At 34.0% G+C, this 27,917-nt stretch overlaps 2 protein-coding genes and 2 long non-coding RNA genes across 10 annotated transcripts; 2 read left to right on the forward strand and 2 right to left on the reverse strand.

Moving 5' to 3' along the window:
* Positions 1 to 8,640: 8,640 nt before the first annotated feature.
* LOC147513979 (uncharacterized) lies at positions 8,641 to 9,930 on the forward strand. The gene is made up of 2 exons (XR_015215798.1): positions 8,641 to 9,489; positions 9,585 to 9,930. It is a non-coding gene; the product is annotated as an uncharacterized LOC147513979 (long non-coding RNA).
* A 102-nt stretch (positions 9,931 to 10,032) lies between these two features.
* Positions 10,033 to 14,365, reverse strand: ACBP1 (acyl-CoA binding protein 1). Of its 4 annotated transcripts, none has more exons than XM_086597345.1 (8): positions 13,695 to 14,365; positions 13,501 to 13,606; positions 13,302 to 13,405; positions 12,790 to 12,881; positions 11,557 to 11,654; positions 10,662 to 10,826; positions 10,495 to 10,533; positions 10,033 to 10,400 (listed from the first exon to the last, which is right to left on the reverse strand). In XM_086597345.1, the coding sequence occupies exons 1-6, from the start codon at positions 14,159 to 14,161 to the stop codon at positions 10,665 to 10,667; spliced, it is 1,029 nt and encodes a 342-aa protein (XP_086453471.1). In that variant the 5' UTR covers positions 14,162 to 14,365; the 3' UTR covers positions 10,033 to 10,400; positions 10,495 to 10,533; positions 10,662 to 10,664. The 4 variants fall into 4 exon arrangements, 3 of the variants coding, with proteins under 3 accessions (XP_086453471.1, XP_086453470.1, XP_086453473.1); XR_015215797.1 differs by having other exon boundaries at positions 10,170 to 10,400; positions 10,495 to 10,567; XM_086597344.1 differs by having other exon boundaries at positions 10,033 to 10,533.
* Positions 14,366 to 18,774: 4,409 nt separating this feature from the next.
* On the forward strand, positions 18,775 to 27,137 carry CNX3 (cofactor of nitrate reductase and xanthine dehydrogenase 3). 4 transcript variants are annotated; one of them, XM_086597350.1, is made up of 3 exons: positions 18,775 to 20,153; positions 24,172 to 25,611; positions 26,354 to 27,137. In XM_086597350.1, the coding sequence occupies exons 2-3, from the start codon at positions 25,516 to 25,518 to the stop codon at positions 26,942 to 26,944; spliced, it is 687 nt and encodes a 228-aa protein (XP_086453476.1). In that variant the 5' UTR covers positions 18,775 to 20,153; positions 24,172 to 25,515; the 3' UTR covers positions 26,945 to 27,137. The 4 variants fall into 4 exon arrangements, with proteins under 4 accessions (XP_086453476.1, XP_086453475.1, XP_086453477.1 ...); XM_086597349.1 differs by lacking the exon at positions 18,775 to 20,153 and adding an exon at positions 20,325 to 24,082; XM_086597351.1 differs by lacking the exon at positions 18,775 to 20,153 and adding an exon at positions 20,325 to 22,898.
* LOC147513982 (uncharacterized) lies at positions 25,986 to 27,405 on the reverse strand. Its single transcript, XR_015215800.1, has 2 exons — positions 27,251 to 27,405; positions 25,986 to 27,218 (listed from the first exon to the last, which is right to left on the reverse strand). It is a non-coding gene; the product is annotated as an uncharacterized LOC147513982 (long non-coding RNA).
* Between the last annotated feature and the right edge of the window lie 512 nt (positions 27,406 to 27,917).

A 27,917-nucleotide genomic window follows, 5' to 3' on the forward strand; every position in this document is an offset into this window, starting at 1 on the left:
AAAAAAAAGAAAATATATTTCCAGTTTGTTTTCTTGCGCATTCTACATAAAAGATAAAGACATTACTATGGTGTTTGGGTGATTGTCTAATCTGTGCTGCCTGAGGGATCATCTTACGTCTTTGTAGATTGTGCTTGAAAAGCGTGTTTTTAAAGTAAAAAAGCTTCTTCGGATTTATGAATTTAGTTATTAAAAATTTTGATTTACTTTTGTCTCATTAACCCCTGTTGAGCGTGTTTTCTTGCACATCCTAGGTAGAAGATATGATTTCATCGAGTCTGGTGGATCATCTTCCGTCTCTGTAAATTGTACTTGATATATACAAAATTATTTTTGTTGAAACGTAAGTTTTGTTTGACTATTTTTTTGTTCTATTTCTTAAGTGTGGTCTCTGCCATTGTACATAGATGATGGATCATGACTATCGTCTAACACCGTGTTCCTGAGGGATCATCTTAGTATAGTACCACAGTCGTTAAAGAAGGTGTGATATCACATAGTTCTATAAGTGCTTGAAGACTTGAGACTTGCTCAAACCTGAAAGATAACTATCATTTTTGTTTTGAATTATTCAACTTTGTTTTATTTAATCTCTTTGAGTGTGTACTCATTGTCGTATACATCATTTTTATTATTACTGAGCCATCACGTACTACCAACTGCTCGAGGGATCATATTGTGCTTGATCGGATGTCCCTAAAACAATTTTTTCGTAATACATTTTGCAACTGAATTTGAATATGTGACCGTCAGAGGAATCATGGTTTCATGCATACTGCATAACTGCATAGTACATAGATGATAAAATTCATCTGTTTCTTAGCCTATGTGATCAGCTACTGATGCTACCCGAGGTATGATTTCACACTTTTGTAAATAGTGCTTGATCAGGCATTTAAAAAGAAAAGGTTTTTCTTTATATATATTTTGTTTTCATATAGTTTTATGTTTAATTATGAGGATTATTTGCATGGTTTTATCCACGATGTACTCAATCTGTTGTCATAATTGCCATCAGGTGGAGTTAATTTCTCGCCTTATGTTTCATTTAACCTGTCTGAAATATTTGCTATGTAAATTTCTAGTTTTTATTCCATGCAAATGTTAGAATTTCGTTTAGCAAACGTTTATTATCTATCAGTTGCCGGCAAAACAGGTCAGTTTTGTTCGTTTGTATTTTTTGTAAATTTATTTCGAGTGTTGATTAGCAGACAGCTATTATCATGCTGACATGTATTTGTTTGCGTGTGGCCTAGTGTTTTTATAGGAAGTTGTTTTAGCTGTTATTATACATCGAGCTATCTACTCATATTAATACCATCTTTTACATATTTTATAATAATCTTATTCAGCTTAATTATGTTAGAAACTGTTATTTTGGGGCTTTTGTTTTACATATTTTATAATAATCTTATTCAGCTTAATTATGTTAGAAACTGTTATTTTGGGGCTTTTGAATTACGAACGGATGCGTTACTGTTAGACATTGAGCTATCTACTCATTTTGTTACTTTGGTGGATTTGTGTATATGTTGTCTGATGTAAGTGCAAAATCTGGTCTAATTGTGTGGGTCATAAGTTTAGTTTTGATCACATTAGTAAATAAATAAATAAAAACCCCAAATAATAACAAAATAAGATAAACATAAACCATTTTTTATTAACAACAAAAGTCAAGTCAAAACAGCATATCTCTCCTTTTCAAACAACCATAGATGGATATAGGTGTGTGTGTGGGCGGTTGCACCCCTAAGATTAGAAAAACTCTCACTCCTACATAGCTAATTGTTTAGAAAAATCTTCAAACTATAAAAATTCGCATCCTCCAATTATTATTAGCAAACGCTTTTATTACTAGATACCTTCTAAATTTTCACAACTATAGTGAAAATATAATTAACAAAAAAAAAATAGTATGAAAAAAAAACTAATAAAAAATATTCTACTAAACAGACATTTTTTTTATTTCATTTTTTGTCTTTATAAAATTATCATTTATCATTTATTTTAAGTCCAAAACCATTAAAGATGGACAAATATATCTTTGAATGTTTGATTAGTTAATAAGACTAAAACAAATAGCGAAACGCCTAAAACCTAACTAGCCAATTTGTATAATTCTAATCACCAATAATAAACCCATAAATTCTCTCATTTCTTTCACTCTCAATTTTTTTAAACAAGCGGTGATCTCAACCCAAAAAAAACCAAAAACCAAATTCAGAAAAGAGTTGTGGCGCAACTTGTCCTAATTATTTGTAAAGTTCATTATCATTATCAATAAAATTTTCACTTTAAAAAAAATAAAACAAAACAAATTTTTACTTTCAATATTAATATTTTATAGTTTTTTCCAACAAAAACAAAGACAAAAACAAAAAACATAACTTTAAAAACAAAAAACAAATTCAGAAAAAATTTGTGGCGCAACTTGTCCTAATTTTATTCATAGCTTAATTATGTTAGAAACTGTTATTTTGGAGATTTTGAATTACAAACGGGTGCGCTACTGTTAGACATTGAGCTATCTACTCATTTTGTTACTCTGTGGGTTTGTGTCTTTATTGTCTGATATAAGTACAAAAGGTAGTCTAATTGTGTGGGTCATAAGTTTAGTTTTGATCATAAATAAATAAAAGAAAAACCCAATATAAGAAACATAACCCATTTTTTATTAACAACAAAAGTCAAGCCAAAATAACATAGTTAACAAAAGTCAAGCCAAAATAACAGAGTTACAACTCGTTATTTTGAAACAGCATAACTACATAATCAAAATATCTTTTTTTTTTTTTATAGGATCAAAATCTCTTTATAGCATGTGAAGTTCAAACCAATAGGGATGTTCAGTGTAATCGAGAAAATTCCCTTTGAACTGATCCACCAAAAGCTAATAATCTTTGACATCACTAGAAATATAATAATGAATATTATCTGCTATTCGAGCGCTGATATCCAACATAAGCTCTGCAGTAGTACACCTAATTATTTTAGGGGCGCAGTGACGGTGGCTATAGGAGGGGCACATAAATGAAACTGACACTCCTTTGACCAATTCAACGATATTAGCACCCTTCCATTAAATATACAAAAAACATTAATAGCAAACAGCTATCACGGGATCGCACAATCTACAGCATCGAGTTGCCGCGAGATCCCATATCCCACAGAAGGTGATTGTCGTGGGTCTTTTTTTAACTTTTTTTTTAATAGTCACCGTAAAAAAAATTAGTTATCGCAAAATAATTTTGTTTATTAAAATAGAATTTTTGCTTGTATTAATTATCAAAACTCTTCTTTATTAATTTGATCACAAAAATTTCTTATAACATATGAAAAAATTTGCCGCGAGATAGCAAAATTATAACTCAATTGTATACTTTTTTTGTCATGGTTTTGGTGTTGTTATTGGAGTGTATAAAAAAACTTTAAAAAATAAAATGAGGTATTCATATGTCGTATGTATTCAATACGCAAAATTTGAAGTGAAAAAAAAAAACAAAAAACACAAAAAAAAAATGCCTCTCAGATATGGGATCTTTTCAATCCGATGTCAGATTGTTTCTCAAACAATCGCCTACCGTGGGATATGAGATCTCGCAAATCGTCGCCCCGAACTATAAAGATATAGAGTGTAAAAGGAAATATAAGAAATAACCATTATTGTTTTACTTTTTGTCAAAAGGGTGTTAGTCCCATTCACAGGAGTGGCAATACCGCGGCCCATCATTTTATAGTCTTTCTTTCTGATAGTCTTTGTTGACATACCGAATAATACCTGCTACGTGTCTGGCATCTACAATGTTAATGAACAAAATTCTGGCACGTAGGTTAAATCTGTCAACTCCTTCACTGTTTTAACACATGTGAAAACCGGCTGAATATCCACAAGTTAAAGGGCCCTTTGCTCTGGGTACACAGATATGTACTCAAAGTACTATAATAAAATAGAAAGAAAACCACGATTAGATACGGGTTGCTTTTTCATAAGTGTAAGAGAAATGAATAGAGAGAAATTCCATACCTCATTTAACGCAGATGAGGATACGGCCTTTGGTTCTAATGACGAAGATGAATAATCTTGATCTTCATCTCGATTTCGGCCTAGTCTGTTATTATAATCAGACCTTGTAGAAACTGAGCTGCCTTTTCTAGCAAATTTTATTTTCTCCTTGGCCGGTTCATACTCTTCGTCAACCTCAACCAGATTATCTTTTTCATCAGCCTCATCTTCTCTCCATTGTTGCCAGGGGCGGCTCAAGGCAATTGGGTCCCTAGGCAAAGTTTGAATATGGGGCCTTATAGTATTAATATATACTAATAAAATTGTTACATCTTATGGATTTGTTTACGTTATTTCATATGTATACAAATCTCAATTTATTTAACAAAGAATTTATAATATAATAATTATTATAAAAATTTATCTCAACTTTTTTTTTTCTTTATTGAATAGTAATCTCATAAATTTAAAACTTTAATAAATTTATTTAACAAAGAAATGCACAAGAGAGAGAAGAAGAATTCTAGACCAAATAAAACAATATATATAATGATGGATTTATAGGGAAAACCCAAAAAAGATAAAAGAAGAATAGATGTAAAATTGAAATGTTGGCTTCAATCCCCCATATTTGATTATTTGTTATAGAGTGATGAAGAATTTTAATAAATTATAGAGACATATATGTATTTTTTTGGAGAAGGCGAAAATGTGATGGAAACGAAGGTGTTTAACGTGATTTTTCTAGTTTCTAATTTTCCAATTTTCCAATATAAAAACGTTTATCTAACGGATTAAAATAAATAAAAAACAATAATAATATGTTTTTTTTTTGTTAATAAAGCAATAGTGGGTTGTGAGCTAAAATATATTGGGGCCCTTTGGGCTATGGGGCCCTAAGCGGCTGCTTATTATGCTATGGGGTAGAGTCGGCCCTGATTGTCGCTTGAGCTCGTCAGCCTCATCCAGACGATCTACTCCAATAACAACCACATAATTCCAAAAAACTTTTTCAACCTTAGTCAGACCAGCTTCTTCAATGTCATCATCCTTCTTTTTAGTCTATGATTAAAACAGTTAAAAAAATACATCAATAAGGATAAAAGAAATCAGAAGAGAAAAGCATGTATCAAATTACATGAAAACAAAATAATCAGTTGTTGGCCGTTTAGGTTTATTAGGATCCAGGATCCTTTACAGGGGCGGCTCAAGGCAATCGGGGGCCCTAAGCAAAGTTCCAATAAAATTGTTACATCTTATAGATTGATATGATTTGTTTACGTTATTTCATATGAATGCAAATGCTTAGTTTATTTAACAAAAAAATTTAAAAGATAACAATTATTGTAAAAATTGATCATAACATTTTTTTTTCTTTCTTGAATAGTCTCCCCACAAACATTTTTTTTTTTATAACAAAAATTTAGGCGATAACAATTATTGTAAAAATTGATCCTAACATTTTTTTCTTTCTTGAATAGTCTCCCTACAAACATTTTTTTTTTTATAACAATAAATTTAAAAGATAACAATTATTGTCAAAATTGATCCTAACATTTTCTTTATTCTTTTTGAATAGTCTCCCCACAAACATTTTTTTTTTTTTTTTAACAAAAAATTTAGAAGATAACAATTATTGTAAAATTGATCATAACATTTTCTTTTTTTCCTTCTTGAATAGTCTCCCCATAATTTTTTTTTTAACAAAAATTTAGAAGATAACAATTATTGTAAAATTGATCCTAACATTTTATTTTTTCTTTCTTGAATAATCTCCCCCTCAAACATTTTTTTTTTATAACAAAGAAATTTAAAAGATAACAATTATTGTCACAATTGATCTTAACATTTTCTTTATTCTTTCTTGAATAGTCTCTCCACAAATTTTTTTTTTAATTGAATTTTATTGATAAAAATAACATAAATACAAAATGAAGTAGAAACATAGGAGTGTTGTTGGGGAGATCTTCACATAGAGAGAGATCTAAGACAAAACATCATAAATACATGAGGAATAGTGGAAGAATAAAAAAATGTCCTACACCTGTAACATTGTAGAAGATCATGGCCAAACAACAATGTCACAAACTTGAAATTTCAATATATTTATTTAATAAAGAATTACACAAGAGAGAGAGAGAATTCTACACCAAATTAAACAATATAAAAAAACCAAATAAGACAAAATAATGATATAAATAATATTGAAGTGTTGGCTTCAATTTGATAAATTGTTATAGGGTGTTGAAGAAGTTTAATTAGTTAAGGCATCAATTTATTTATTGGAGAAAGCAAAACGCTAGGAAAACGAAGAGGTTTAATGCAATTTTCTAATTTCCAATTTTTCAATGTAAAATCGTTTATCTAACGGATTAAAATAAATGAAAAACAAATAGTGAGCTTTTTTTCACAATAAAACAATAATAAAGACTTAACCTTGTAGGTGGGTTAGGATATATTGGGCCTTTTCGAGACTCAGAACCTTTTTTGCAATGGAGAACCGCCCCTGATCCTTATCTTCCTCCTTTTTCGAACCTTTTTCAATGGAGTCATTATCCTCCTTTTTATTCTATGATTAAAACAGTTCAAACAAATCTCAAAATTGTGAGAGAAGAGTGAAGTTGTGGAAATGAAGGTGGTATTTATAGAGGTTTGAGTACGGAGCTCAAAATTGAATTTTTTTATAATGGGTGCAATTGTGTGCTGGGTTTTGGCGGGAAAATGAAAATTTGTGTTCCCACGTCAGCGATCTGTGTGCTTTGTTTATATTGGCTCCTGGTATAGTCGTGACTGGTGACTTGTCTTTTTTCAGGTTTTGTGTTTCTTACTCTTCAAATCAGTGGGCCAGGATTTGGATACTCGTACAAAGGCTCGAAGCCCACTAACGCAGTGGGCTAGAAGAGTTTATGCTCCGTTCTTTTTGCAAGCTGTTCTGTTGTTATTTCTGACCCATGGTGACGTATGTATGTGACAGCCCAAATGCAAGCCACTGAATTGAGAATTTGAGAATAAGGAACTTGATTTTGTTTTCGATTAATTTTGTTGGAAGAGCACTAAAAAATAAATCATAACTAAAATTTCTGTGAATTTTTTGGAAAAACCTGAAAACACAAACATAATTATTCTTAAAGTTTTGAACAAGGGGTACCAAAAGTCCAAAACTTTCAAAATGGTGGCCAACAAAAACGAAAGTTTCACAAAATTATGTGTAGATTTTCAGGCTTTAGTTCTCGTTTGAGACACGCAAATTCTATTTTTATTTTGGTAAAAAGAGATGCACAAATGCAAGTGATAGTTGTATGTGCTAGTAATTTTACCAACAAAAAGTTGTACTAGTAATGTATGGAGTTTTGAAGCTACCATGGAATTTAAACCAGTTCTGTGTGGAGTGCTTGATACACAATGTAACAATTGCTTGTTTACGCTTTTATTTGCTCTTTGAGTTTTGCTGCTTTGTGATTCCAGTCTTGTATTAAAAAACTAGTTGGAGTATCTTTGAAACACCAAAATAGGTCATTGCTTTACAATGCGTATCCTTGAGAAGGTGACTTGCAACCATTACACTTTAAATGTCTACATAGTTTCCAATAGGAAAAACCTACAGCATAAATAGATTCTCTATGATTTGATGACATGGAATGAGCCTGGTAGAATGTTTCGTCTCTTAAAGTCTATAATAGAGTTTTTAAATCCAACCAACTAGGAAATCTTCCCTCGTTCAGAATGTGCGTCGATGCTTACAGAAATAAATTGTTGATGGTAAGATTGTGTTGCAGAGGGAGTTTGAGATATCTGCTCGTTAGAAAATAGTCATTGGGTGCTTGCAGTCGGAACATGCAAAAGATTTCTTACTTATTATTCCAGTAGAGGGACTTAGACAACGTATGTCACAGGTGGAGTATCGTGTTATTTTTCGGTACCGTCTTATGATTTCTATGTATTCTGATGGTAGCCTTTGCCCTGTATGTCTATGGAGACCATGCAGCACATTATAGACATTTTTCCGATTTTAAATACCAACATTATCACGTTATAGACATTTTATGTGATGCATTTTGAAAGACTGAAGTACAAATGAAGAAAGAAACTCCTATTAACTTTAATAACAAAAAAAAGTTATTCATAAATAATTAATCCAAACACTGGTAGCCCATGTAACTCACTCAAGTATTAAGATGACTCGCAAAGTCCTACTACGTGTTTAGAAGCTAACAGCTAGCTAGTACTTCAGAGCAAGGCCCAAAATATTGAATTTGATGAATATTTGGGTGTACTCAAAAACCGATATATATCGGAAATATCAAAGATATATATTTTTTTGTTGACCAGTCAAAATTTTGTTTTGTATGTTGATATATTAGAAATATCATCGATATAACGGTCAAAGTCAACAATTTACATCGTATATATCGTTATATCGCAAATTCTGATATATATCGAAAAAAAAATAATTTAATATTCGGTAGATATATATCAAATATATCTATATCGTTATACTAAAAAAACAATATATATTGATGATATATCGGCGATATTTTGGGCTTGCTTCAGAGTTTAGACTCCCGTTAGAACTTGAAAATAGTCCGTAATGTTTGGATCAAATAACTATTTCTTAGCAACGTTTTGTTTTTACTTTCACAAACCGTGAAAAGCTGGTAACCAAAGATAAACTGAAGTAAGGGAGAAGTACGTTGTGTTTGATTGAGAGCAGATAGTGAACAAATCATGACTTCAATCACAACTCACCCATGTGTTTCTGCTTATTCAAGAACATGTTCTTCAACACCTCTCCCAAATCATATTGCTTATTACCAAACAAGTCTTCCTCTCTCAATCTTAGTACTCGAAAAAAGAATATCAGTGGTGTTTCAGTGGCCTGCTATAATGAGATTGAAAAGCATAGATCAATAAACACATCGTCCATCCATAACACAAAACATCCATGGCAAGTTATTCCAAAGAAGAGTGAAGAAGAATCATTCATATATATGAACATGAACAATGGATCGGCACTTCCACTGTCTCTTCGGATCATCAAGATGAAGAGAAAATTAGCTTTTTTGCCAGAAACTATTCCAGTATCATTAGACATGTCGATCATTAAGTCGGTTTCTTCTATACTTCTCATGATAGACGAGCTCCTGAAGTTGATATACAAAGGAGATTTAACTGAGAACACTATTACTGTTTCGAGAGAGATGAGTGATTCTTTCCTTTTGCTCTTCAAGAAGGTCTTCTTCAATTCTCCGAATATTTTCCTATCGACTCTGAATCTCATTGGTGATTTAATCGAAGGAATCTGCTGGAAATTATTGTTCCTCTAGCACTTTGTCTAAGAATTTGCTTGGTTCTGAGAATGGAGATATTTGTGGTATTGATCGTCGAAGAATTATTTATGAACGTTTGATATTTAGTGATCCAGAGAATTCTTTGATCCTTTCCAACTACGCTCAATTTTTGTATCAGATTGCTGATGATCACAACAAGTAAGTCTTCTTTTTGTTCCAGATTCATTTTGCATATAGTAAATTCCAAAGGGTTGTTTCTTTATCGTTAATCCTTTTTTTCTGTGGGAAATCAGAGCAGAGGAAATGTTCAAACGTGCAGTTCAAGTAAAACCTCAAGATGGAGAAGCATTGAGTCAATATGGAATATTTTTGTGGCGAAAGCGCGGAGACATGGATGCTGCTGAAGAAGCATTCATAGCAGCATTGGATGTTGAGCCTCAAAATTGCTACTATGAGAGCACTTATGCTTGCTTTCTCTGGGAAACTGGTGGTTCTGATATTTGTCTTCCTATGAGACCATCTTCATAGCACCCCAAGAAAAATTATTGTATTCTTAAAAGTTTTATTTATTGCTTACCTCGATTGTTAATTAGGTAAAATTGACGTGTTTATGCAAATCTGATTGTTAATTAGGTAAAATTGACGTGTATATGCAAATCTGAATCTGAGCCTATATAGCGTTGGTTTTCCTCAACTGATAGAGAGACGCAGGCAGTACACAAAAATGGGAAACAGAATATGTGCTCAGTGACGATGATGACTATAATTGAAAAAGTAAGGTTGAAAATACATAAATGTAACATAAGTTACATAACATAGTAAGAGCACATTGCCAGACCATGTTTGGCACTTTTGGTCTTATACACAACAAATCCGTGGAAGAGGCAAAAACAGCCTTGGAAAATTCCATTCCATTCCCAATAATAATAATGGCCACTGTTATTCTTAATGCCTATTCTGAAACCATAATGAAAGGCTTTAGTAGTATTTTGTAAGCTATATTTCTAGATCATGTACCACTGTTTCAAGGCAGCCATTTGCTTTCCACATTCAAATTGGGATTCCCAATTTGTATTCGCAATTAACAATCTCCACTTGAAAACTCAATGCTACAATGGCACAAAAAGGAGATGTGCAATGGGAATTAATTGCTAACATTGCTAATCCGTATAATTCCTTTTCTTCTTGAAGAAGGTAACATACCAGTAAATAACCTTCAGTAAATGAGTGAGGAAGCTGAACCTATTATAGAAGAAGCAAGACAGAAGAGAACAATCTGTAAACAACAGGCTAAAATTGGTAAATGGATTATATACACATCCAAGAAAGATTTCTTGAAAGTTTGAATAAGGCTCAGAAATCAATGTTACCGATCACAACTGCATCCAAGAGGAGTTAGATTCACATAGATCACATGGGGACTTTCCATCATTATCCTTCACATCTCGGTCAGCATTTTGCTTCACAAGAAATTCAGCAACGTCTTCTCTGTCACACATTGCAGCGTAATGTAGTGGTGTCTGGCCTTCATCATCCTAGCATTGAACAAACGGTAATTTGATGAGGAAAAGAATGTGAAATCATCAACGGATTATTAGTGCCCTGGATAATGAAAATATTCGTTCAGTCAATTATATCACGCCCATGACGTTACACCTAAAGAGTTGTAACAATCATCTCAGTTTGAAACTTCAAACCGCAGATGATTTTTACTAATTTCTTCGCTGCTTTTTCTTGACCTTTCATAGCATATGCTACGACATACAATCTCCATACTAGTTTAGATGTATATATTTTCAGTTTTATAAGTCTTCATTAGAAGCTGCCTTTTAGAAGCTTAATGCAGTAAATACATCTCTAAACTTAAAGCAGTAAATTGTAGGAAAATGGGTTAACAAGTATTAACACCCCACTAGATGGGCAATTAGGGTCTCACCCCAAATACACACACAAAAAACACGGTCAACCCAATTTGACTTTTTGTTTGTGTGTATTTGGGGGGGAAACCGTAATTGCCCATCTAGTGGGGGGTGGTGTAATACTCGTTAACCCTAAATTGTATACAAACACACAACAAAAAGTTGTTCAGTTTAGGCAAGCAAAGTTTTCCCAGTCTTTTTGTGTCTGTGTCGGTGGGGTGGGGGGGAGAACCTGGTTTATGCCTGAGGGGTAAGCCCCCATGTCCAAAAGCCCCGCAAGGGCTGCACCAATTATCCACTTAGGACCACGAAGAGGCAGAAGCAAAATTAACAATCATTATAGTACCTTAGCATTCACATCAGCATTCTTGCTAAGAAGCAACTCCACAATGTTTATGTGACCACGATCTACAGCCCAGTGCAATGCGGTCCTTCCTTCACTATCTGCAATAGCCAATAACGAGTTGGGATCAGAAACATTGTAAGAAAAGTTTGTAATCTATGTTAAATATAGTAAAAGATAAAAATTGAACCAGGTGAATTCAGATATTCCTGTAAGAATATTAGCTGAAGTGATACATAGGCAATGAGAATAGCGAAACTACATGTTTACATCAAAGCTAAAACCAAGTATAAGGGTAATGTTACTGGTGTGCTAAGAGTTTTACTAAACAAAGTGGGGAAAAGGACTGTTCACCTCATCGTTTGTTACTTCGCTCTTGTCTAAATATCGTATTCAGAGCAGTACAGGGTTAGTACTTCACTACTTTGTATATGTTTGAGCTGGTTCATCCAATCAGTACAAAACTTGCACTACATGAATAGAAGACAACTGCAGTGCAGAAACACTTGTAGAAGCATAAAAGCGCACGTATTAAGTTATACAATCATCTCTATCCTATACATCTTGCCTTTTGGACGTGTAAAATACTCTCCAAAACAAGAAGATGGTTTCATAGACCCTTCTTAGGCTCGCCAGAATGTCGGATTCAATTAGACAAGACTTGTATATGTTCAAGAAGACAGAAGATGAAGGAAATCCTAAAACATTCACAATTTTAGGTTAAATAACAAATTTAGTCAGGATGATTGAATTCTGAAGAGTATAGTTACATGGGCTAATCGTGTGGGTCCCAAGAACCACAATAATGGTAGTGTTTAATATCAGACATTCATAGGTCTGGTGAAAGTGGAACGATACACAGACACCAAAGTTAAGAGTAGATACACCACAAAAGATAAACCTAAAACTTTGAATTTTCACTCTTCCAAATTCTACAATGCCAACCACAATTAAAGGATAGGGCTGAGATTTTTTTAGCATAATTTTGCTTTTACATGCATTGTCAGCAAACAAATTTGTTCAAATACAAATTTGCCCACATATGTCTAGCACGTACAGGGTCTGTAACTTTATGTTCATATGATAACAGATAATTACTTAATTAGAAATCATGAATTGACCCACGGAATCAAATGGAAGAGTAACAACAGATTACGGAAAAAACTGAAGAATGAACACTATGATTAAAAAACAAAGAAAAAAAAAGGTAATAGTGAAATAGATTTAGTGACATACCCTTAAGGTTCACTGAAACACCAGTGTCTAAATATTTATTTAGCTTATCTATCTCTCCTTCTCTTGCAGATTCATGTAGTGCCTCCAGCTTCCTGATATGAAAAAGCAAAATTAACAGAAGTTATAAGAATTGTTTGACATATCAAGGGAAGTACCAATCCTAGTATGAACCAAATCGCCTGACCTGCAATACAATCTGCCTAGTTTTATAACCAACAAACTCAATTCAAAAAGTTGCAAAGTTATTCAACAAACCCTTGTTCTTTATGAGCCAAATCCTGTTATATGGTTTCCAGGTCACGTATACAAGGAATGAATGTACCAACGTGTATCACCATTATTCCATTAACATATTAGATACAGTCATGTCAAGTCTAGATTCTTGGGAACAGCAACTGTTCACATGAATTTGGAATGTAGTTTACGAATTTTCTTCCAACAACTATTGCCAAACTATTAGAATACATACATGTAGCATACATGACAAAGGTAAAACATATTCAAAACCTTACACTTGAGTATTAGAATCTTCCTCATAGACTAAACTGCTGAAAACTGGTCCCATCATCCCCTTGGAAGCTGAACTAGTTGCATGACCATCTCCATCTTTTCTACTCTGGTAATGAGAAAGTGAACAGATGAATGTAATGACACCAACAGAGTACATGAAAGTATAGAAATTGATATGGTCAAACAAATGAACTAACTTACAACAGCAGAACCAGCTGTCCAAGATGGATATAAATCACAGACAAGTTTGATATACATCTGCATAGCTTCTTCAGCAGACATAGAACCCAATCTTTGCCATGCATTCCTTTTCACAAGTGAAAACAATATAAAATGTTTTGTAGTTGTATCTCATAAATTGCAGTTGCAGTATTAATAGAGAAAGAGAGATGTACCACTTTGCGCGAGCAGACATGTTGAGGGCAGAAGGTTGAGGAGTAGTACAAGGACCTTGAGTAGCAATTTTATAAAACCCGTAAAGCTGTAACTGATTCTCACTCGAAACTCTCTGCGACAATCGATCCGCAGCAGAAGCAGCAACGAAAGTAGTTGCAGCATTAAATATCTCGTCTAATTCCGTATACTCGACTCCTTCCCAATCATCATCGTCATCATCTGAATCATCATCATCATTATTATTATTATTATTATTATTATTATTATTATTAATCACTTTCTCTTCTTCCTTTTTTGTTTCCACGTCAGCAATTGGAGGTTTGGGTTCGGTTGATGACGTGTGATTTGAAACCCTAGTAGTATTGTCGTCTCGGAAAGAGATTGCGATGGAAATGAGTTTTGCGACTATGAATGAAAAGAGGATACCTATGAATACTGATTGAATAAGTTGGACACTGTCTCCCATTTTAAGATTTGAGAGTGGATTGGTTCAGCAGTTAATAATAACAAGATTTTATGTTCAATTGAATAATTGATTCAGTTTGAATGGATGATTTTTTGTTAGTGAGGAGTGAGGAGGAGAAAACGAGATAATAATAAATGAGCTGCTTTTTTTCCCACCGAAAATGGATTGGACTTTTTTAGACCACAGAGTGTCAGAGTCCAACCCAACCAGCACCCCTGTTGTTGGGAAGTAATAAGTCTTCATAGTTTTGCCTAGGGCTGTCAATGGGCCGGGCCAGGCCCAAAGCCCAATTGAATCCAAACTGATAAGATAGGGAAATTAGAACTTAAAATATTGTCCGATAAAACTATTGGGCCAGTTATGGACATACCCCGTCCAATCTGATAACTGCCCAGTCCGAAAACTAAGGTTATTTTTTTAGTTTTTCAAATAAGTATTATTAAATTTGTAACTATTAGTATACATAAAATGTTAAAAGGCTTGATGGATTAGTGTTGTAGTGCCACATATAAGGTTTGGGTTTTTGAAAAAAAAAAAAAAAAAAAAAAAAAATTTCCATATAACTTTATTGGACCTAGGTCAGGCTCGAATCCGATCATATCCAATAGGACCTAGACCGGGACTTGGACATAGGTGAGTCTTGTTCAAGTCCGGTCACGTTGACAGCCCTAGTTTTGCCCAGTGATGATATATTAATTTGAGTAGTGGTGCTTTTGATTTGATTCTCTTCTAAGGTAAAATGTAATTGCTCCCGTTACTGTTGGTATTTGTACATATGATCATATAGTGTGTATTTTTTGGCATTTGGAGTTTGGACAATTATTTTTCTAGCTCTTTTAAGGTTTGATTACAAATTCTTAGGTGTGTACTAGCTTTGCACTGGAATGTGGAAATGTGACCTGGTGGTTAACTGCTAGTATAATTTGACTTGAAGAGATGCAATTGTCTAGCCCCTTTAAAGTTTGGGATTAAAATTTAATGTTTTGAGCATGAAATCATCAACTGTTTGTAGGCTTGACGGGAGATCATTCTTTTTTGGCTTTAAATAGATGAAAGGGTATGTGAATTTTACTTTGTAGATTGGAGTTACTGATCATAAAGAAGGAAATTAAATCAAATTCTCATTGGAGTTTTAATATAGAGCCCCATACATGCCTTGGAATTTTTTTTTTTATCGTTTTCAAGTTTTCCCGCTATATTGGTTATGTGCTCAATTCACATATATCAAAACCGAGTAAACCAAGTTCAATTTAGGTTTATGCGTTCACTTAAACAGAATCTCATATACATATTGTAAAGATTGTACATCACTATTCTTGCCGGCATTTTTTACTTCACTTTTGCCAGTTATAAACAACTACAACAATAAATTCTCTTTGTTGATATAGAACAATGAATTGATGCCTTCTAGAAGAGTAGAGAGACTTGCATAGGATGTCGTTCCACTTTCGGAGTTTTTTATTTAGGAAGTCTATATCAAGCCAAAACCAAATTCATTGAAACAAATTACATGTCTCAATAATAAGAATCCTTCACTACTGCAATTACAGATCAAAATAAGTACACATCCAAGCCAAAATAAGAAGAGTTCTCCAACAAATTCATTATGAATAAGTACACATCTCATCAAAATAAGAAGGATTCTCCAAGCCAAAACGAAGCCAAAACGCATCTACCATCACTACTGCAAAAAACTAGGATGTGCAGTGAATTATACAAATTTTTTATGGAAGAGATCCGCCAAATCCTCATATTTTTCGACATTATTTGGATGTAGTAATGTCTATTGGTTGTTGTTCCCAGTATCGGCCCTGACATTTTGGTGGCCTAAAGCAAGACAATAGAATGTGAGCCTATATGCGTTAATGTTATCATTTTTTTTTTTTTTAAACTTGTTATTAAATATAATCTAAGAGATAGCGAGTGAAGTGATTTTGTTATTTGATAGAATAGTTTTATTTGTTTTTTTATATATAGATAAAAGTGTGGGTTTTTTAATTGTGAGTTAGTTTAATGTTTTTTGTTTTTTTCAATTGTTTGTAACGAGTGGGGTAAGTATGGCCAATGAGTTTAATGAGGAGTTGGGTTTTCGGGGATTGTGAGTGATTTTGTTATTTGGCAGAGAAGTTTTATTTGTTTTTTAAATATAGATAAAAGTTTGGATTTTATAATTGGGAGTTGGTTTAGTGTTTTTTGTTTTTTTTTAATTGTTTGTAATTAGTGGGAGTGGTGTAAGTATTGCCAAATAGTTTAATAAGGAGTTGGGTTATTGGGGATTGTTAGTGGTTTTGTTATTTGGCATAAGAGTTTTATTTGTTTTTTTAGATATAGATAAAAATTTTAAGATTTTTAATTGTGAGTTGGTTGAGTGTTTTTGTTTTTTTTAATTGTTTGTAATGAGTGGGGTAAGTATTTTCAAAGAGTTTGATAAAGAGTTGAGTTCTCGGGGATTGGGAGTGATTTTGTTATTTGCTATAAGAGTTTTATTTGTTTTTTTAGATATAGATAAAAGTTTGGATTTTTTAATTGTGAGTTGGTTTAATGTTTTTTATTTTTTTTTAAATTGTTTGTAACGAGTGGGAATAGGATAAGTATTGTCAAAGAGTTTAATAAGGAGTTGGGTTCTCGGGGATTATGAGTGATTTTGTTATTTGGCAAATGAGTTTTATTTGTTTTTTAGAAAAGATAAAAGTTTGGGTTTTTTAGTTGTGAGTTGGTTTAGTGTTTTTTGTGTTTTTTTTATTTTTGTAACGAGTGGGGTAAGTATTGTCAAATAGGTTAATAAGGAGTTTGATAGAAGAGTTTTATTTGTTTTTTTAATTTAGATATAGATAAAAGTTTTGGTTTTTTAATTGTGAGTTGGTTTTTTTTTTTTTTTTGTTTTTTTTAATTGTTTGTAACGAGTTGGGTAAATATTGCCAAAGAGTTTAATATTGCCAAAGAGTTTAATATAAAAAGTTGGGTTCTCATGTATTGAGTGATTAATTGAAATCTCAAAGAGTTTAATATAAAAAGTTGGGTTCTCAGGTTATTGAGGAATTAATCGAAATTGTGTGTTTATTTTTTTCTTAAAAATATGGATGGTTTATTTTTTGTCCTAAATAAGTAACAACTAACTGAACTTTTTATTATAAAGTTTATTATTTTGTGCCGATAATAGTGGGCGACCTTATTTTTTGTTTTTGTTTGGTAATTATCGGCACAAAATGTTTTACTGTGGTGAACATTTCTCTAACAAAATTTGTCCACATACTAACAAATATATGTGACATGCTTTTCATCTTCAATGTTAATGAACACATACTTTGGCACGTACCCTAAATTCTTCAACTCTTTATCAGCTTTGACATTCGCAAAAGTAGGCTGAACATTAACCAGCTTTTGGAGTGGGTCCAGAGTCGGGTCATGATACTAGAAAATAAAAAAGCCATCAGTTTTTATATTTCCTTACTTCTATGCTACTAAAAACTAAACTTGAATTAAATTTCATAACTCGGTAATGTAAGGTGAAGATATGTCTTCTGATGATAAGGAATGATCTCTGCCTCTTTCTCTGCCTGGTCTTTATAGTCAGACCCAAAAGAAACCGATTTTCTCTTTTTGACAAACTTTATCTCGTCATCAACCATTTCAAAATCATAATCATATTCTTCTTCTTTAACATCCCCAGTCACCTTTTCATTATGTTTTATTCAAACAAAGACAAATTAACAGTTCAATAAATTATCATTTCACAAACACATCAATCAATATTACGGAACTGGGCTAGAGATAGGTGCTTTGAAGGTTTCGTTTTGGTGTTAGTTTGATGGATGTACATCGAACACTCTATGTTTGTTGATGGTCGACAGAAGGAGAAGCTCTTGGGGTTTGTCTATATGGGGTTGTGGTTATTTATTTTTTGCTTTAGCTAATGTAATTTCTTCTAGCTTGTTAGATGTTAGTTGTAATCTTTGGTTCAAATCATGAATACAAAAGTGGTTTATCGCAAATAAAATAATAAAATAATAAAATAAATATAAAAAAAATTTTACTCTATATATATATAGCCCGGCTAAAATGGATGTACTTATAATTCTAACTTATGGACTATGATAAAAAAAAAATAATGATAGGAAACAAAAGGAAAATATGTTGACTTTAAATAATTTCCTAACTTTTAAAAAAGCTTTATTGACTTTAACACTCTTTTAAAGGGATATTATCCATTGACTCTAAACTAAATCATGAATACAAAAGTCTTTTATCTTTCCTAAAAAAAAAAATAATAACATAAATAAATATATATTAAATATAATAACATAAATAAATATATCTTAAAAAATAAAATAACTGCCGCTTGTTTTTGGGCTCCTCCAAGCGCTACTAAACTAAATCGCCTTCGGCTAAATTCGGGCGTTTTAAATATGGACCAAGATTTGGGCTTTTAAAAAGAAAAACCGGGCTTGGACTTGTTTAACGTTTACGTTGTGTGTAAAACTTCACGTGGTGTTACTACTCTCTATATATAAATAGAAGTCGTGTAGGGAGCAACGGAGAGAGAGAGAGAGTTGGAGAACGAGTGCTGAACCAAGTGGTCTGAGGTAACATGGTTGTAGTGTAGGCACCAAACTTTGAATAAGATAATGAGTGTGAATGGACCACCGTACAAACTTTACGACGAGGGGAAAATAACTGATTATAGGATGGGTCTAGTTGAGTTATTGTTCCTGATCAGCAAAGACGGTTTGTAACTTTATATCACATTTTTCATTGTTACAAGCTTATGAAGAGTTGAAGACCATTTTATAATTTCACTTGGCTTACCTGCATGCTTAATATGTCGCTTATATATGATGGGTTTAGTTCAAAATCACTCTTATGCTATGTTTTCTTTTTATTTTCATAGTCTATAGGATTATATATGTGTTTCTTTCCTACACTAATATTGTTAGCCTAATGTTGGTGTGATTAGTCAGAGCCATATGACTTTGTATCTTGGTAACACAGATGACACGGGTTATCAATTTTGAGACTATCTTAGGTGATGTAAATGGATAGCCCATCAATGTCTGTGGATTTCCATCCTTTAATCAGGGTATGTGCTTAGTCTTTAGTACTACATCTATTTCTTCCAGCAAACTTTTTATCTCTGTGCCGTGAATGTCTAATGTCTGTAAACAATGGAAGTTACCTGTAAGAGGTACCTGATTCGAGTCCATCTCTAGCTCAAGTAGCCATAGAGGTTCCTGAATGTCTAATGTCTGTAAACAATGTGAGAACTTTCTAGTGGTTGCCAGCAATTGAAATGGTTTTACTGTTGATGACGAGCTGTTCATGTTTAGCTTAAGTATCTCGTTCATGAATTGTTGAAGATAGAAATGGAATATAATATGATTAGACAAGTGGGAGATATTGATTGAAGATCTGAATGAGATAATGATAGATCATTAGTCTCCCGAGTGAAGCTCCATCAATCGCAGGACCCCTCTTTGTGAACGTGGTCGCAAACTAATTTTGATGCTAACAAGATTAAAGAGAAAATAGAGTTACAGAGATCTTCATGCAAGAGTCAATGAGCTTATCGGAGACATAGATGGATGAAGAAGATAGATAAGTTGGAGAGAAGAGGCAGAAGTAGTAAACCGCTCATGAGTACATTAATTATGCTACTTAATTGTAGAAGATAGGCAGTGAAACAGATTTTGGGGTGAACATGGAAGGTGAAGCGCAGTCTAAACAACCCTCTCTTTTTGAACCAGTCTCAAGAATTGTGGGTGATGTTGCTCTGTCACGGGTTGTAGGCGGTATAGAAAATGGAATCAGTCCAAAAGACGCGTGTTTTAGTACACAATTAGAGGGGAGACCTGGCTATGAAGGTGAGCAAAACATGGGCGTTGCAAGTGAGCATAACATGCTAATGTTACTGGGCTTTGTGGAAGTTGGTGAGGTGGCTATCGAAGGAGTGAGTGAGACTGAGCTATGTCGTTGGTTTTTAGGGTTTGCTTTGGAGGTAATCCTTCTAACCCCATTGTTTTCTTCTTAGTCTGGTTTATTGATTGTTTATTAAAAAATAGTTAATAAAGAAAAACCAATGGAAATTGATTGTTTTCCCTTTTTGGCATAAATTTAATTGAATTGATAATAAGTAAAGGATGGCTCGTTTTTGGAAAAAAAAAAAAAATCCAGTTCTTTATACACTGTTATATAGACCAAATTCGAACACGAAATGAGTATTAAGGTAATTCAATATCATTATAACTGTTTATCTTATGTTGGTTGATTTCTGGTTTGTCCCTTTGCCTAAGAGTTGAAGATACCATTCTCTCTGTTGCTGTGTCTTTTGGTATTCAAGAAATTTTTACAATCTTGTTGCAGTTTGATGATTCTATTGTTATTATGTGATTATTGAGTAGTTTGTTTCATTCTTTCACATAAAGCAGATCAAGATAGTTAAACTGAACCATCATTCGAACTTAAGGACATTATAAACCAATTAAATTAATATTTGTCTAGACTCTAGACCCTTAACTAAGTAACATTTACATCACATACTACATTCAGTGCAAGTCTTTAGTCTAAAATTTGATCAGCAGTATGGTTTTCATGTTTTCTTCTTAGTTCTTAGCTTGGTTGCGTATGCCACATTCCGTGTTATATTGCTATTTGTTGATTGGGCTGGATGCCATGTTTGAAATGCAAGATTTCTTCAGATGTATACTGAAAATCAAAACTTACTTTTGCACATAGTATCGTAAACACTATCCATGGGAGATGAGATTTATTACTAAGGAGCCTACAAGGGAGTATCTACAAACTGTGTGAGTGATCATCTAGAAACTACAATTGTGCTGCCCAAAGGATCATCAACAAGCTACAGTTGGGTTGCCTCAGGGATCATATGCACTCTACAATTGTGCTTCCTGAGGGTTCTCTCACGCATTTGGAGCATGTTTAAAACAGATAATTAATTTTATTTTTTACCTTTTGGTTGTTTTCCTTGATCTTGGTCTCATTATTTTATTTTATTATTTTTTTTTTTTGGGTGTGTTATCTTTCTCACACAGACATTGAAAGTCACTCAATGGGATCACAATTTTACAAATGGTGCATGGCCTGAGGGATCATATCATGTCGTTGTAGCATGTTCACTTGCACATCTACTGGGACGATGATAGTTATCACTATTGAGTTTGGGGATCATGTAGAGTCCTGCTGCCTAGGGGTATATATCGTGTCTTTTTAGATTGTGCTGGAAAACATGTTGAGAAAAAGGTTTTTTTCTTTTGTTAGCCTATTTGAATTCATTGATGCTAGTGATTGTTTCATTTTATGACTTCTTTCCTTCTTTCTTTTTCTTTGAATGTGTTCTTGGACTTATACATATAGACGAGGAAAACTACTATTGACAGGTATGAGACATCATCTAAAACTGTGCAATCTGAGGAGGGTTGCATGTAAAGCGTGTTTTTTGTTGCATGTGTTATTGCTGTGCTCAGTTCATAACCTATTTTTTTGGCAACTGTGATTCTAGTTGATGACGTTCTGTACACCGCTGAGAGACTGTGTAATCTATATGGTTTTTGGTCGTCTCATGGGATGATGAACATAATATGATGACAGTCATTAATATTGAGTATGAGGAATCATCTCAACTGTGTGGCCTAAGGGAACATCTTACTCCTATGTAGATTTTGGTTCATTAGCAATTTAGCATGTTCAAAAGTAAATTTTCTCTTGATTTTATCATTTCATTTGTGTAAGTTTCTTTTGATTGTATAATTTCAAATTTTTTTATAATCTTTATTTTTTCCTTTCCTTTCTTTGAGGGTGTTTCTTGCACACCTTACATAGGCGATGAAAGACGAACGAATTTGATGGACCGTCTAGTCGTCTACAGATGTGCTACTTGCGGAGTGGTATAACATCTTTTGTAGATTGTGCCTGAAAGCATGCTTAAAAAAGTAATTATTTTTAGATTGTCTGAATTCATTTATTAAATTGTTTTTCTTGATTTTTTATCTAAAACTTCTTATAACATGTTTTCATGCACATACTTAGACGATGAGAGTGAATACTATGCTGGGAGCCTACACGGCTACGCCTGTGGTGCTTGAGGGTTCATCTCGTCTTTCAGTTGTGTTTGAAAAGTAGTTTGGGCTTTTATGATTTTATGGATTTATTGACGTATCTTGTTACTTGATTTTATGAATTCGTTTTTATGTGTTGTCTGTTTGTTTTTTGGTTGGCAAGCTTGTTTTAAATGAGATCATCAACTCTTTGATGCTGGCGGGTTTGAGCCCCAGACCTCTGGTATCATCACCCAAAGGTTTTACCGACTTTGCTAGTTGGCACTGCAATGCGTTTTCTGTTTTGGTTTGGTTTTGATATTATTTGGAGTTTTTTATTTGCACATTCTACAAAGACAACGAAGGCATTATTATCGAGTTTGAGGGACCCTCTAATCTGTGTTGCTTGAGGGATCATTTTGTGTATTTGTATATTGTGCTCAAAAAGTATGTTTGGAAAAAAAGAAAATTCCGTCAGCTTTATGAATCCGTTTATATAAAAAAAAATTATTCATTCCCCCTTTGTTTGGCGTCTCATCCCCTTTTGAGCATGTTTTTCTGTCACACATTACACAGATGATTTATTGTTATTGAGTCTGAGGAATCATATAAACTCATGCTGCCTGTGGGATCGTCTCATTTCTTAGGAGACTGCTGTTTTCCCCATTACGTTACGTGGTTTCATTTCTGTAAGTTTTTATTTGACTTTATGACTTCTTTCTTTCTTTTTCTGTAAGTACGGTCTTTGACATTATACAGAGATGATGGATGTCGTGATCTAAAATTGTGTTACCTGAGGGATCATTCTACCACAGTAGTCAAAGCATGTGGTGATACCACATCTTTGTATCAGGGCTTGAGGACCTGTTCAAACCAGAAAGGAATATATCAAGTTCCAAAGGAATTTTTTAATTTTGTTTTATTTAATACCTTCAACTGTGTTTCAAGCTCATCATACACACATGATTATAATCATCAGTGAGCATGTGAGATCATTTACAGCTAGCTGGTTGAAGGGTCAATCTTAGGTTGCTTGCATGTTCAAAAAAGTTAAGTTCTCACTATTTTTTAACTTAATTTTAATAAGTGATTATCTGACATATCATGGATTCGTGTACAAAGCGTAGATGATGAATTTCACTTTTGAGCCTATGGGATAAGCAACGAGTTGGGATCATGTTACCACTCAGTTTGTTGTGTTTGATGAATCATTTCACATCTCTGTATATAGTACTTAATTACATGGTTAAGAAGAAAAGGTCACTTGTTTTCTATAGTTTGACTTTATGATTCATTCATTTATTTGCTCATGGTTTCATCCACGATAAATCTTTAGTTTTGATCCCGTGGGATCAGCTATGGTTATAATGGAGTGTGCTCGAGTGGTTCTCTCACCCTTAGATGGTGCTTGATGGCGTGCTAAAATGTTATGGCCCTGCAAGGTAGGTGGGTTTGTCCTCGTCAGCCACACCATAGAGATTTAAATGAATTCCGCCTTATATAATCTTCATCAAGTTACTTCTATATACTATCTAATTCTTGTGATTTTGAGAGTTGCGTCACCTTGGTGTTGGATGCATCACTGTTACCGTTGCAGTGCATGTGCAAATTGTGATGATGAAAATTTCAGTTCTTTCATCTTTCTATATTCCTTCAGGTATCTGATGGTGATTTTGCTTGTCTAATCATTTGACTACTGGAAACAATAGTATGAGGTCTTTAAATGATTCTGTAGTGATTATGAGGAATCCACCGTTTAGGGCAAATTTCTTGAGATATACTGAAACTACAGCTATGTTTTTTTTGTCATTGTTAAGTAAGAAATGAAATCTCTGAAGGTGGACACATGGTATAGGCATGTCACATTTGGTCTGTAAGTATTCAGGATTTTGGTGCCATTCTACATATCTTACGAGATTTCTTCTGTTCATTGTACTAATTTTATTGGTGTGAACTGTGAAGGAACCTATCCTTGGATCTCATCTAAATCCGCAGTGTTCACAAGGGGAAATGGAGAATACATGTTACTAAACTGCAAAGACCTTTTTTTAGTTAATCAGTAAACTATTTAGGTGGAACAGTCCTGTTCAAGTGAAAGCCCTCTTGATATGCCTAACATTCAGCTGCTCATGGCTATGCACTTTAATCCTGATCCCACCAGGTCTCCAAATCAGTGCTGTTGGTTTGTGCTTGAGCCAGCCTACCACTGCTAGAGAATGAATATGATATAACTTTTACTTGATCAATTGAAGGTTGAACGCTATTGAAGATGCTGTTGTTCCATGCTAACATCGATTGCAACAATTCAGTGCTACAAGTATATTGGCCAAGATGCAGCTGCTGTCGATCTGAGGAGGAGCTGCAAAACTGGTGGTACTATTGCCTGAGATTTCACTAAAAGATGGAAATGAATTTGGGAGCATGCGAGAAGATTTGAACCTCCAAAATGATTTGGAACGGTTCAGACTCTAGTTTTGACATATAGTTGACATATATCTCTATTCATTACATGACTATTACAATTGTGCATCCCTTACATAGAGGTAAACTCTCTTTAGATGAACAAATGATAGAAATGTGTTGCTGCCACACCATAAAAATATAGGAGACTCGGTAAGTTTTACTTCCATCAGGGCTTCAAGGTGTTAGCGAGCAAGAGGCTCCAAGAGAAAAAACTTCATTTTTGAGTGACCGGGATTTGACGTACCAAGTGAGCTGGGAAAGATGGACTGGCCTCACCAGCAACCCTGTTGCCCAGCACAAATAGCTTTGCTGAAAGTTTTGACTGGAAAATTCCTCAGACAATTTTCATCTTCCTCAGTGGCATCAGCCAAACTGCTAGTTCTCAGTCATTAGACAGTCACCCTTGTAGAAGTTTCATTAGTTGCAGGATCCCTCTCTATGAAGGTGGTCGCAAACTAATTTTATACACTTGGGCGATATACAACTAGCAGCGACTCCTGGGCCCTGACTACTATCTCAAATTCTCTAAAAACATAACCGAGCAACAAGAATCATCCCAGTCATAGACAAGAATATCGAACTTGAAAATGTCAGCAACGAAGAAAATTTTACTGCAAGTCTATGTTCCAGTACATTTTGGGCTTTGGGTTGGGCCATGTTTGACGTTGCAGTAGGATTGTGGTCATTGATGCACGGGGACATAAGGAAGAATTTGTATTTGGGTATTTGGGTTTGAACTTTGAGCAACAAGTGAAGTAATCGTTACTGAATTTTTTTTTTTTTCAATTTGATCGTAGTTACAGTCGAGAGTCGAGACACACAACAAGCATATCTAAGTCTTGAATGCTCTTCATGTTTCTCCGAAGAAGTGCTGTGACGTTTCATCCCTTGATTAGATACTTTAGCACTTTTGAAAATTCAATTGCAGAGCTCAATAAGGTAAGCTTTCTTGTCCCCTCCCATCCATGATTATTTGCTTCGTGTCTAACTTTCCAACTCTAAATACTGTTATTTGTTTTAGCACTCATTTAAAAGTTTATTTTATTAATAGATTAGTAAATTTATCATTCCAACTTTTGAACCATGACCAACATGTAGATATGTATCTTGTTGCTTCCACAGTTGTAGTACTCTTCATGGTTTAGATGAAATTATCGAATTATTTGAAGCGGGTATTGCTTAATTAATCGAATATAAGCATAAATAATTATTGTAAGAGTGAATGTATGCATTTTCTGTTAACTGTTTTATTGTCCATTTTGGTAATGTTACTGGATATGGAGTATGTATGCGCTTCAGCATTATCCATTTTACATCTATTTCAACTTTCAACATGTTTTATATATCTTCTACCATTTCCCCGATTCCTTGAATATTCCTCAGATTTTATCCCTAAGTGCTTAGTACCAAACCTTCTCCTATGCCACTAGCCACCATAGTAGTCCAGTTTCTGGTTTTGCAAGACATGGTAGTAATATCTGTGACTTGCAACGATAATATATATAGACTAGCAGGTCCATCAGAAATTCATGTATGCTGAGATGGTTAGGAGTACACTTCGCACCTAAGCAATTGGGCATAAAAGTTTGTTCTTAAAATATGAACCGGGATTACCATCTAATTCCAACTTGGTTACCATGTATGATAGATTGTTATGCTTCACCAACTATCTGGTTTTCAGGAAATGGAGTCGGTCTTTGGTGAACCTCCTTCCAATAGCAATCTTAGCCCTACGAACGGCATATCGGTAGCTCAAGAACCTCATTTTATCCCTCCCCGAACAGGCGAAAATGTACAAGGGCTCACCCACATTAGTAGCAGTGGGGAAGCTCAGATGGTTGATATCTCTTCTAAGGAGTCTAGCAAGAGAGTTGCCATTGCAAGTAGCAAGGTAATTCTAGGAAAGAAGGTTTTTGATTTGGTATCTGCCAACCAGATAGCCAAAGGAGATGTCCTTAGTGTAGCGAGAATTGCGGGAATTAGTGGAGCAAAGCAGACTAGCAACCTCATCCCGCTTTGTCATAATATTAGTTTGTCTCATGTCCGTGTCGATCTGACATTGAATGAAAAGGATTTCAGTGTGGAGATAGAAGGGGAGGCTGCAACCACTGGTAAGACGGGGGTCGAAATGGAAGCAATGATGGCTGTCACCATTGCTGGTCTTACTGTGTATGACATGTGCAAAGCTGCTTCAAAGGATATAAGAATAATGGATGTACGCCTTGAGCACAAGATCGGGGGTAAGAGTGGTGAATGGTCCAGGATGAAGTAATCTGTAGTAGAAGGCTTTATGACTTGTATTTCAACATTATTGATTTATGCAGATGAGTTACTAACTTAATTTGAGTTTCCTTGTCAAGATTGGAATTTTTTTAGTGTTGCAAAGGTTTTAAACATCTGCAAGAGTTCAGCTCTTTGAAGTTTTTTATTCTGATTCTTAAGAATGACTGCTTAGACTTTGTTGATTTTGCTCGTAAGTTCTCCCAATGACGGCTCTCTCAAGTAAAATAGCTTAAGCTCCACTGCCTGATGGTGAATATTCACTCCTTGCTCAGTAGTGAATATTCTTGTCAAAAACCTTTCTCAGTAGTGAATATTCTTGTATAGAACGATAGATCGTTAACTACTTAACTCCATAGTAGTATAGTACTAGCTGGGTCTTCTTGTCCTCCGTCTCATTCTCGTTATATATGCATATATACATATATTGACATATTGTAATTCTCAGTAAGTACATGCATACTTGTACAGTTGTACTCCTACAGCAGCAGGCATTAAGGTGCAAAGTTCCAAAGTCCTCCAACAAGCATTTGAAAGCAAGATATGACACCACAGTTTAAGACCCAGGTTGGCTAACAAATCACAAATGTGAAGCAATTTTGTCATGGGCTTGGCTTAATGGATTTCAAGTTTAGACTATACGTACAACTGCAAAAGTTCAGCTGGCCCGCACATTTGTAATTTGGTACACCGTACACATTGGACAACCGAAAGGACAAAGGTGCTAATGCATTCAGATTGGAGCTGGAACAGTAATCACTTTGGAAAAATAAGCACTGTGTTGTGGTGTGTTCGCCTTTTTCGAATAATAAAACTCAGCAACCCCTGGTAAAGAGTCAAAAGCTGGAAAAACGCAAGAATTTGATTTCTTTATTGGGTGTTGAAACGAAAAGTGGTTATTATCGAAAAAGAAAAATGGAAAAGTGGTGCTACAGCTGTAATAACGTTAACAAATGTTTCCCTTC

The sequence above is a fragment of the Coptis chinensis genome, chromosome 3, assembly GCF_015680905.1.
Source record: "Coptis chinensis isolate HL-2020 chromosome 3, ASM1568090v1, whole genome shotgun sequence".
Lineage (NCBI taxonomy): Eukaryota > Viridiplantae > Streptophyta > Magnoliopsida > Ranunculales > Ranunculaceae > Coptis > Coptis chinensis.